The 12,283-nt window shown below is 39.7% G+C and overlaps 1 protein-coding gene across 4 annotated transcripts in view; it reads right to left on the reverse strand.

Annotated features, from left to right (window-relative positions):
• Positions 1-12,283, reverse strand: part of Sacs (sacsin molecular chaperone) — an 85,256-nt gene that overhangs the window by 16,700 nt on the left and 56,273 nt on the right. For 2 of the 4 annotated variants that reach the window (XM_028870354.2, XM_028870355.2), the window contains 5 exons: positions 12,062-12,173; positions 7,504-7,650; positions 4,638-6,135; positions 3,712-3,803; positions 57-83 (listed from right to left, as the gene is read on the reverse strand). In XM_028870354.2, coding sequence (XP_028726187.1) covers positions 57-83; positions 3,712-3,803; positions 4,638-6,135; positions 7,504-7,650; positions 12,062-12,173 — 1,876 coding nt within the window. The remainder of the gene's footprint in view (positions 1-56; positions 84-3,711; positions 3,804-4,637; positions 6,136-7,503; positions 7,651-12,061; positions 12,174-12,283) is intronic. The other 2 variants (XM_028870357.2, XM_028870356.2) reach the window with 2 other exon arrangements.

Genomic DNA, 12,283 nt, shown 5'->3' on the forward strand with positions numbered 1-12,283 from the left:
ATGACAATAAATCAGTCAAGTTTCAAATGAACACAACATTCAGTCAGTGATCCTACCTGAGTATCCCCAGAGAAGCTGCTGTGCTAGAATATAATTAAATCCATTCTTAGAAAGGCCAAAATGTTCAATATTTCACAAGCTCACTACAGAAGTTACTCTACATCTTTAGGCAATGCTGTCTGCAGAATTTCCACATAGCACTATGCAAAAACAAAGCTCTAAACAGTATACACATTTAGAATTCAAGATCTATTCAGATGCAAATTAACCCTAAGCTTTCTAAGAACCAAGACTTGGTTCAGAAAGTAGTGAAGAAGGAGAGTGCATGTTTATAAGCACAAAACACACTGCGTTCACAGCTAGCTGCAAGCTAACCATGGGCTTTTCACAAGCTATCATTGAACAGTCAAAGGGCCTAGAGAAGAACTGAAACAGGGAGAAATAGAATTTTTATAAGTACTTTAATATCTATATAAAGTAAATTTACACTTAATTCTTGGTTTAGGAGAAGGAAAGGGTGAATTTATCAAACAAATTCTACTGCTTGCTTATGATAACCACCAATAACCACAAAGTCCTAAGAATTGTTCCCATGGACAACTAACCCTTCTATGCCTAAGGCAAGTCATTTATTCCATCAAGTACACCACTGCACCTTTGTGGAATGTTTATGCATTGGGGTACCTTGGACTCAATTTCAAGGCTAAGACAGGGACTGTAAGTCTCATCAAAATAATTACCTCACAAGCAGCATTTGTCAGTCAGGCAATACTAAATGTTAGATTGCTAGAAATAAACACCTAGACATGTCCTCAGACTTTGTTTGTATCTAATGAGGAAGGCAGATTACATAAATGATTACAAGTAACTATGCAAATGCAAGTGTGTGGTGCTGTGTTGTACAGTGTTATTGAAGCATGCATAGACTGCATGAAACAAGAGATGAATGGGGGAACAAATCAAATGCCTGTACCTAATGGAGAAAAATAAATGTTCTTTAAATATGAAAATGACCAGGAAAAAACAAAACCAAGGAAGGATATGGGTAACAGCAATCACTGATTTAGCATTCCTGTGTACCAGGCATCTTTATAATGCCCAAAATAAAATAGAACCAGGTAATAAAGAAGCCTCATGGACAATGCCAAAGACTGGTTTTTTTTGTTTGTTTGTTTTTGTTTAATTAGAAAAACAAGAAGCCTTTAAAAGATTTTTGATAGAAGGTGGAAAGGTAATATTTTAGAAAAGTAAGTTCTCATAATGCTGTATAACTAGAGAAGTAAGAAAGACTGCGAGAGATACCAAGGTTCTGCCTGCATTTCAGGGAGAGATGCAGTGGCCTGGATACAGGTGAAAGCAGGCTTAGAACACTCTTCCTAGTGCATGTCCTTTTCCCCAACAAGTAATTATGGGTGTGGTAGGCCCAAACATCTCCACAAGTCTTCTGTCAAATATAGCTGTCTGTATGCCAGAGGCTAGCAATTAAAAGTTCGACATTTTCTGAAGATTTGTATATTGTACATACGAGGTCATCATCTTTTCAATAAATAGTGTACATTGTGATAAAGTTGTGTCAAAGTCATCATTGAAAACATGCTGCCCCTGAAACATGAAGGCTTAGTCTTTGCCCTGTGTGTGCCACACAGAATTAAAACACCCTCCCTGATTTGCCACCCAAGTCAGCAGGCCCAGTCCATTCTCAGCAGTACCCACTGCATGAATGGCAGTGTTGATTCACATCCATATCCTCTGCAGCTGTGGTTTTTTTTTTTTTTCAATCTATTAACTAATTTCATTTGGCACAATGCTTGGTATACACAGGAAACTGAAACATTTAAGGACAACTCTTGAGTCACTAATTGTAACAGAGCATGTAAACTCTCATAAAAAGTATCTTGGAGTTCAAGGCCAGCCTGGGCTACCAAGTGAGTTCCAGGAAAGGTGCAAAGCTACACAGAGAAACCCTGTCGAAAAACCAAAAAAAAAAAAAAAAAAAAAAAAAAAAAAAAAAAACTTAAAAATTAAGAAACATGTAAATAGGATCCTAGTTCTACTTCATTAGGAATTTGTCTACTCAATTACTTTTTTGCTAGTTTTTTTTTTTTCATCTAAAACCCATTTACTGGCAGAATTTTCTAACTATTCACTTCTCACCTAATTTCTGATAATCATCCATTTACTCATGTAATTTAAACCTCAAATAATCTAATTTGCAAATAAAAAAAAAAAAAGAACAAAACTAGAACTATGGCTCCAACTCTGCATTCCAAGTTATCTAAATAAAGCCTTTCATTTCCTTGAGCTTTTCGAGAGGAGAGGATGACGGAGGCTCTGCTACCTTAAGGGTTGTGGAGAGCAAACAACAGGAGATACTCATCATAGACGATGCCTCTTACCTAGGGAAGGGAGAAGGAACTAAGACAAGGCCTTGGACTTGAAGCCCACTACCAAACTCACCATGATAGCATCCAAAGCCAGACAGAGCTCCAAGACCATTCCCCCATGCTACTACCTACAGACCTCTCCAGGGCCTGCAGAATCACATACTGTGTGGCTCAAGGGATGCCTCCAGGACTCCTCTCCCATACTTGGGCAATAAAGAGAAGGCAAAGACTCCATCCACTAGGAAGCATTCTAGGAAGGCTAGGCCAGAACTTCACTCTGGAGTTCAGTGCTGGGTCTGAAATAGTAAGACTCAGCCCCAGGCAGAAAACAGATGTCTCAGAGAGTCTTCCAAACACTGGGCAGAGATCTGTACAACAGGACAGACTAACATTCCAGCATGCTCCACTGCCAGCCTTACAGCAGGACTTCTTCCCCAGCTATCTTTTATTTATCTATTAATATCTAGCTCAGGAGTATCTCCCAAGCTTTCTCCGTGGTTACCAGATGCTGGGAGAGTGGGGGATGGGATGTGTGGGATAGATAGAGGTTGGTCAATTAGTACTGTTACAGGTCAGATTAAGAAGTTCTGGGTACTACTGCATAGTAGGGTAATGAAAGATAATAATAATATATTGTATGCTTCAAAAAACCAGACGATTCTCCATCAAGAAATGGATAGAGGGGTTAGAGATTTAGCTCAGTGGTATGGTGCTTGCCTAGCAAGTCCAAGGCCCTGGGCCCTGGGTTCAGTCCTCAGCTCCAGGAAGGGCGGGGAGGGGGGCAGGGAGAAATGGATAGAAGGAAGGGAAGGAATCCATGTTTAAATAGCTCAAAAGCAATTCCTTTCAAATGCCCACCACCAGAGCCACAGCATGAGGTTCTCAATGACACTAGAATGGCTCCTAACACATCTTTTTTTTTTTTTTTTTTTTTTTTTTAATTTTGGTTTTTCAGAGACAGGGTTTCAGCTTTGCGCCTTTCCTGGAACTCACTCTGTAGCCCAGGCTGGCCTGGAACTCACAGAGATCCGCCTGGCTCTGCCTCCTGAGTGCTGGGATTAAAGGCATTCGCCACCTCCGCTGGAGATTTTTTTTTTTTTGAGCTGAGGCTCGAACCCAGGGCCTTACGCTTGCTAGGCAAGCACTCTACCACTGAGCTAAACCCCAACCCTCCTGACACATCTTCAACTGAACAATTCTCCTTGGTTGAGTCATATGAACTCAGATTATATGTCTAAAATGGATGTTCTTAGAAGAAATCTTATAGAAACCATTTATAGTTTTATAAAGAGGGTTGTTTAAGAAAAGCACTCAATGGCTAAAATACCTCGGGTCTGGGCAGCTTCTTTTAAAGCAGCTAGAAGGTGAGGCTTCAAGTTCTCCAAAATAAGTCTTGCTTCAAGACCTGGGAAAAGGGACCTAGAACGTGAGACAATTCTAATTACAATTCAGTTACAATTCTAATAATTCTAAGGTTAAGAAAGTCCACCATATACTTTCAAGCCAATAAAATATGCTATTTCATTTTACATGAATTACAGTATACACATCCAACTACAACATTATCTAGGCTTTGCTTTAAAATATGAGGGTATCATACACCATGTCAATTTAAAAACAGTCTAAATACCTAACAGTAAAATGAATTTTATTCCATAAAATGTCAATATATAGTCTCAGCTATAAAAACCTAGTTGCTAAAGCCAAGTAGGATGATGTACATCTGAAAGCCCAGCATTTGGGAGGCGGAAGCAAGAAAACTGCTTTCCAGGCTTGTCTGGGCTACACAACCACATCCTGTCTAAAAAAATACAGAGAAACAGTTATTTCATATATTATCTTAATTAAAATTTCATCACAATAATTCTACTGACTCATCTTACCTCTACTAATAACATACAGTAATTGTTTTCAGTTTTGTGACTGAGAAAGAGCTACCAGAATAACTGTTTGTTAGACAGGCTATTACTATCTTGTCTTGGGACTCCCACGTTCAAGTGGTCCTCCTCAGGCTCCTAAACAGCTGGGACTATAGACACAAGGCAATACACCCAGCTTTTATGCAATCTTTTAATTGACAAATGCCAGAATGCCTTTTCCTTTTAAAATATAACATTTATCTTTTAACATCTCATGAAAAGCCCTCCTAACCACACAATCCAGATACCTGATGAACCTGGCAGTCAAGGACTCTGTGGATGGGACAATCCCCACTCCCTCCATCAACCAGTGTCTGAGCCACGCTGTATCTACCTTGGGAACTCTTCTGAGGTGATGTAAACAACATCTTGATCAGAGACAGACGAGGAGAAGGGGACAAAAGCCCCACTTTGTAAAGGCAGCAGCTCGAGCCCAAGCAGCTCGCTGTAGGCTTGATCAGAAAGCACGAATTCTAGAAGATGAAGCTTCTCTTCAGCACTGCCCAGGTGTGCACACTTCCTCAGAACCTGCCGCACCCATGCAGGTGTCACCTTCCTCACAGGAGTCGCACTGGAGGTAGCAGAGGCTGCACTGAGCTGAACAGCAGCAGCCAGGTTCCCTGGTACCTTGGCAATCTGCTTCCCTGAGCTCTGGAGGTAGTTGAGCACAGATTGTGTATATTCTAAACTTTCATCAAGTTCTGAGAAGTACACCTGCTCCAGCTTTACCCACTCACCACTAATTGAGTAAATCACAGCATGCTGCAACAGTTCACTAAACAGAGGCCCCAACACCGGCTGCCAGTGTGCCTTGACTTTGCTGGCCTCAGGCCAAAGTTTGTAGATGGCATCAACCGACAAGGGGAAATCAGAACTCTTCTCTGTCTCCAGGCGTTTTATTGCATCTAGGATCAGAGTAGCATAAGCTTTGGGAACAACATTCACAATAAGGAACTCATTCCACAAGGCTGCGGGGTCTCTCCACTGGTCCAGCTCTCTCCATTTTATGCTCCTGCGGTTGTCAGTCAGGCCAAAGAAGCCACTGATATGGACTGGAAGCCCTGTTCTGCTTTCCTCACCAGGAGGCAAAGGAAGAAAACAAAATGCTTTTCCTGAGAAATCAGATATTGCTCCATTTTCTTCATCATCCCTGCCTGATAAAGACATCGCTAGTCCAATGATTGGCACAAATTTCAATTCATCAGCCAAAGAATCCAGTTTACTACTCATGCCTCGCCCACCCACGCTGTTACACACCAACCAAGACGTCTTCTGGGCATCCTTTGTACTCTCATCCTCTAGGACTATGTTTATATGATATGTTACACAGGTAACACTGTTGCTCGGGATCTTTTTACAATAGTTGCTTATGGCCGTTCCCAGAATCTTGATCGAATTTGGCCGTTCGTGTTTCAGGGCCTTATTCTCACTAGCAGTCACTCTAAATACCAGTTTTTCTGTCCCATCAGCCTCTCGGACATGTAAAGATACAGCCTGCACACTCTTCAGGAAGAGCAGCACTGTGTCTGCATCTGCCCTGAAAGAGTCAAACAACTCCAGAACCTTCTGCTTAGTGTAGAGATTGCTGCTAAGCTGAGAAGGCTGTAAGCGAAGAGGGAAACGGAAAAACGTCCCTGGAAAGCTGCCATTTGTAAATGTTTCCTTGGTGCTTCCAAAAACGCCAATGAAGGGTGCAAATTGATCTGGAAGCTCACTCATTTCTTTGCTGTCCTCTTTGAGATTCCAACATTGGCCTGATTCATGGGGGCCAAAAAGTGTTTGATGAGGATCTAGCATTCCTATCTGGTCACCACTAAAGATACAAGGAACATCTGTAAAAATAAAAACCAAGACATAACCAACTCAGAAATCCAATGAACAATTATAACTATAGCCATGATAAAATGATAACTACCATCAAAATATTACATAAGAAATAGTATGACATAAAATTCTTCAAAAACAAGTGACTTAATACTTTGCAAGTGAGGCACAGTGGTTTCTGGTTTGAGCCATAAGAGCCAGTTATAGAAACCTGCATGATTTCTGTGAAAATCTGTGCTGTATCTGTAAATACTCATCAAGTGGAAGGTATAAACACTATTTAGATATTTATACTCAGTGCTCATTGCCACATAAGCCCAGTTAGAAAGAAAAGAGTTGCAATTTATGTTCAAAATTAAAGATTCTACTATTGACTAGACAATGCAGCTTGCTCCACTACCACATAGCTCAGCAAGCACAGATCCCAGAGTAAGTGAGAAATGAACTTTCCTGGGGAAGGACTCACAAGGTATACAGCTACAGTTCTTAAAACCCACATGCTATCACATGGCCTCTAGACTGATGTCAACTGCTTCTTCTGTTCCTTAACTAAAGACAGTGAGATTTCAACACTGACAGAACTAGAAGTGTCAGATTTATTATTCGGAAGACACTTTTATCCATGATACTACTTAAAGGACTTCCTATGGGTAATTTTGATGTGTTTTGTCTCCCATGCAGACTTTAGCCCCTAAACTTCATGTTCAATGTAGCTCCAGTGAAGTCTGTCACCTCTTTAATATCTGTGGTTGTCAAATGCAATTTCAATTGTGACTATCACCAACTCCTAAATTCTTATGTATCTTAAGTAGCAAATGTATGTTATATCTATTAAATCAATCAACAGTACAATCTAGGATCTGTTTGTCACTAGTCCCTTTACACGATGCCACATATCCATACTGAAATTAGATCAGAGAGACTTTTGATAGTGTAAAAGCATGACCTATGGTTTTCTCAAATCTTCAGATTGCAAAAGAGCCTTCCAGCAAATGGTCCACATCAATGTGCTCACTGACAACGAGGGGACAAAATAACACTGAGGTACACACACAGGACAATTACTGCTCTAAATTCCTGCATAACAGTCTACACTTGTGCAATCCTCAACTGTGCTTCAACATTTATAAACTATCACTTGGAGCTCTGAAGGTGAACTTCCAAAAGGTGAATACATAAATACAACATTAAGATTTGTATAGGGGGCTGGGGAATAAAAAAAAAAATAAGAAAAGATTTATGTGCAACATCTACATTTTAGTCTATAACAATATAATTTTAATATGTAGTATATTCATGTAATACAGTAGATTTACTAAAATGTATCTATAGTTTGGCTGAGTTTATTTCCCACTTGCCCACAGCCAATACTGCACCTGTTATATGGTAGACAGAATTAAACCCAATTCCAAATCTTCCAACCTTCAAAGGATCATCTTTTTTCCTGCTTCTTGCTATTTCTTGAATGCCATGCCAATCCTCTGGGGTGAAAACCGCATTGTTGTACACATAGAGAGCTGACCCTGGGTATTAAAATGCACAGGCAGATACTCAGCAAGAAGTATGGTCAGCTCTGTTTTAAGAGCACCATCCATACCAAAACAAAAACAAAACAAAACAAAACAAAAAACACAACAAAATAAATAACAACAAAAACTTATTTGAATGGAAAAGAGACAAGTGAGTACAGTGACTAAATTTTGCATTATTATTCCAATTGTTTTCACAATAAAAATAAAAACAAACTTGGTAAAAGCTAACAACCAGAGAAATATATTGTTTGTCGAAAATCCTGAAAGAAATTAAGAGAATTACAGAACTTAAATACCAAAAAATACAGATCAAACAAGGATATTATCACAGGGTACCACACTCTGTTTAAACTCTTCTAAATAGCATATTTGAATTATTCTTTGTAGAGGGAATTTCTTGACAATGTGTGCAGGGTACATCAGATTGAGAATTGTTATGTGCTGTTTGAGCTCCCCAAGAAGCTGGCTCTGGGATCAGTGCTGCCCCCTTCCATTTTAGACCCAACAATGCTTGTGTCAGGGCCTCTTGTGAGGATGGTCTGAGGCCCCCTAACTCTCTGACAGGGTGGGATAAGAACAGCAAAACAGTAAAAACACTGTGTCCTGGAGAAGAGCTGGAAGGCACATGTTTCTAACCAATGCTACTACTGTTTATCCCTTATACAAAAAAGGTTTGAAGTGGGAAAGAGAAGCCAGTTCCACTGTGAAAAGCTCATCCATGGAGAGAGCGTTCAGTGGGGAATTCCAGTCTGACTGTCTCAACTTCCCTAGTCATTTTCTGTTGGATGTTGTGTCCAGTTTTGATGATGTCAGCTCCAGCAGTTGCTATTTGTTCTTTTACTTAGACACCCATCCTGAGGGGAGACTCTGCTCTGCCTGGGACTCTCTGTTGGGAACTCCAGCTGGCTGCCCTAAATCCTTCCTCAGTGGATTTCTGCTGGATGTTTTCAGTAAGCGACCTGGTGTTTTGCTGTCTGTCTATCTATCGTCATTTATTCTTTTACTTTTTTATATACACTGAGTAAATTCATCCATTTAAAATTGAAAGTATGGCAAGCATAGATCATGTTCTAAGACATATAGAACAATGTACTAAGGAAATCTACAACCAAAAGAGATTTTGTCACTGTATTTTTCATAAAGTAGAAATTAATCCCTTACTAATGTTAATAAGCATCTTGTAAATCTTTGGGTTGTATGTTTTTTATTTTGCTTTACTTGATTTCTATTCATGGCACTTATGGTGTAATTTAATGAGTGATGAATGTGGTAAATATTTAAATAAATTATTTGGAATTATAATACTATCTCCAAAGTGGTTTATTTAACAATATATTGTATGTACAATTCTGAGTAAATACTTCATCACTCTCTTTTGAGCCCCGTTTTCAGAAATCCTAACATTCTCTAAATAGAGGCAACTATATCAACTCATTATTCTTTAAATATGATCAATGTTTTCCTTTGAAAAGTTGCTTAGGAATAATAGACACAATTAAGCACAGACTCTATACGTACCCTTGGACCTGTGAAACCTCCATGCTAATGAACTATATGGAGATTCCCCGTACCCAAAGAACATCTCCTTATGCTTCTTTAAATATGGGATGTTGGCCTGGTCTTTTTTTTTTCTTAATTAGTGCAACTGCTATCTTTATAGTAGTCAAAGTTAGAACATGAAATTGGTCAAGGCTGAAAAGGCTATTCTGAAAAGGACAAGCTCAGGAGTCAAGGGAGTCTGGTGTCACCAGATTCACTGTTACCAATTACAGCCACAGGCTCAGCATCTTCATCTATCCTGAGATAAGAACTTTATCTCCCCACAGAGGACTGCTAAGGATGATCCACTGTGGTATTAATAAAAGCTCACCACAGCACACACCATAGAGAAGAGCCCTTAAATTATTAGCTATTTCTATTATGACACAGTAAGTCTTCTATATCATATCAATCTTTATGTTATATCATATGTATATGCAAAAATAGCAATGTGACTTGTTACTATCTAACAGCTAACCACAGCTCATTTAAAATGGCATATGCTAAATACTGTATGGTTCTGCCTGCTCCCTCTTCACTAAAATACCAGACATAAAGGAAAGATCACAGAACAGGCCCAGGATGACCTTCTTGCCAGAATCTAGAAAGAACTATATAACTTTGGGATCTATAGAAGGGAATTAAGAAGTTCTCAGTTACCAGTACTCCCTCCTAGAATCAACAGGAAAGATAAGAGCTCCTCAGCTAGGGCGGGACTTCCTGACCACCTCCCCTCTCTATCCTGGAACACCATCAGGTTGAGCTTGCGCATGCAGTCATAGCTGTTGTTAGTTCATATATGAATGCCTGTTGTGTCCAAAAACACTGTTTTACTGTCTCTGGTTCTTACAATTTTCCTACCTCCATAGGAGGCACGGCTTTAGAAAAGCAATGGAGGAACCAGACTTGTTAAAACAAACGGGCCATTTTCTTCAAAGGAAGATGATGACTGATGCCTGGTCACTTGGAAAGCTGGACTGGATGCTGTTCTATGGAGCCAGTCTTCCTGAGTCCCCCAGATCCTGAGCACTGTTCAGGCCCTTAGTCTCTCAGTGAGTAGAACACATCCTTAAGAACGAGGTTCCATGTACTCTGTGTCCTCCACCAACAGAGTCTATCCTTATGCTTATTACAAATGCTTCCTCCTTAGGCCCTTGGCCTGAGCTCTATCAGTCAACAGACCTTTCTTATTCTACAGGTCACAGGTGCTTTGCTACTTTGCTAGGAGTGTCTATGTAGCTATATCTAAAGCTTTGTTGTGATCACTGTCACGTGGAAACTTTTTCCCCAAAGTTTTACTGTTTAAGAGAAATAAAGCCTAAAGTCAGACTCTGGAAGTTCTGACCCATTGCTTAGGAAGGTGGTGCTGGCTCAAGTTTCATTCTCCACTTTGGGTGGATCATTTCCCTCCAGCCATGACACTTACAAGGTCCCCAACTCCACCTACTCTTCTGAGATGACCCCTGAGCAACGGAAGGTAGGTGTGTGACTGTTTAAATCTTTTGGTGGCGGTTGTAGTGGTGGAGTGTTGAAACAGTAAGTAAAGCTCTAAGCTCTGACTGACCTGGAACTCACTATACAGATCATGTTGGCCTTGAACTTGAGTTGGGACTAAAAGTGTACATCACTACACCCGGCTATTTTAATAATTTTTTAATGAAGATGGAAAGCAAAATGCCTCTAGGATCTCTACATTCTCACCAGCATAGTACCCCAGGACAGTGAAAATAGAATGCCCCTGGCATACGCATAACCACCATCATATCTAGGACTCTGTTCTCTCCTCAGAATAACTAGAAGAAAAACTGCCCTTTCTGTCACTAGTTTGTGGGCAGGGTGGACATGGAGATCATGCCCAGTGTGTCACTGCCTGTGCACTGTGCAATGAAGAGGGCTGTGTAGGACCAGGACTTGGCCTGCAGCCCCCTGAATGCAAAATGAACACCAATCTAGGAGGCTACATTAAATAATAAAATTAGAACCAAGAAACTCCAAGTTAATCCTCTCGCCACTGATTGACCAGCCTCTAAAGGACTGCACTAGTCAGCAAGGTGGCAGGACTCAGAACCAGGGTGCAAGCCTCCTGATATTATATCATACACATCTCTTTTAACAGATGAAAAGAAAGTACCACAGTCAAGCCTAAAATCTGATATCAGAATAACTGTAGCCATTACAATAAATGCTAAATATTCAATTAACAACAACGATGATTACCTCAACAAAACATCATATTGACTTAAACTTCTCTAAAATATATCTAAGAAAATAAGTTGAGACTTCTTAATGCATTAAATATTCACAATCATCCATCAAGTTCAGAGCTGAGCTGAGTAAGTTATGTACATATTGTTCTATATGTCAGGGTGCAAGCAAGCTAGCAAGCCTACGGGTGATGTTCTCTTCTTATTTTACCTCTCGTCCCCTTCTTCCCTCCCCCTATTAAGTCTGTGTCCCGACCCACAGCAGAAGGAAGGGCAGCCCTCAAGTAGAAAGCAACATACACAGCACAGCTTCTTACAGCTTCTTTCCAAATGCAGAAGAAACGGTATTTATTTAGAAGCAGTGTCCTTTATCTTAATCATAATATGAAGTACAGGCTGACTAAGAGGAATGGAAGGCTATGTGAGTACACTGCTAGCTACTTTATTTGTTTGTTTATTTATTTATTTATTTATTCTCTAAAGATACCAACTGGCAGAAACATCTTCTACCAAAAGCAGGAAAAAAAAAAAAAAAAAAAAAAACACCTGAATTAAACATGCCAGGAAGTACAAAGGATAATTACACTGTTCATCAAATAAAGTATTGTAAATCATTAAAAATCACCATTAGTACAAAAAATAATCCAAATTATTCTTACCTTGATATTGTGCCATATCCTTTGACCAAAGAGTCTCCGTTCCATATTGTGTTTCATCATATAAAAATTTAACCTCTGTGGCCCCAGCATCTTCTGCATTCTGAATTAATTCCTAACCATGAAATACACCAAAAAAATGACATTAATACAGTAATCTACTGTCCACTTTTGTACTGACCTACAATATTTAAACTATAAGTATGTTAAAGTGAAGAAACCTCA

This window comes from Peromyscus leucopus, chromosome 9 (assembly GCF_004664715.2).
Source record: "Peromyscus leucopus breed LL Stock chromosome 9, UCI_PerLeu_2.1, whole genome shotgun sequence".
Taxonomy (NCBI): domain Eukaryota; kingdom Metazoa; phylum Chordata; class Mammalia; order Rodentia; family Cricetidae; genus Peromyscus; species Peromyscus leucopus.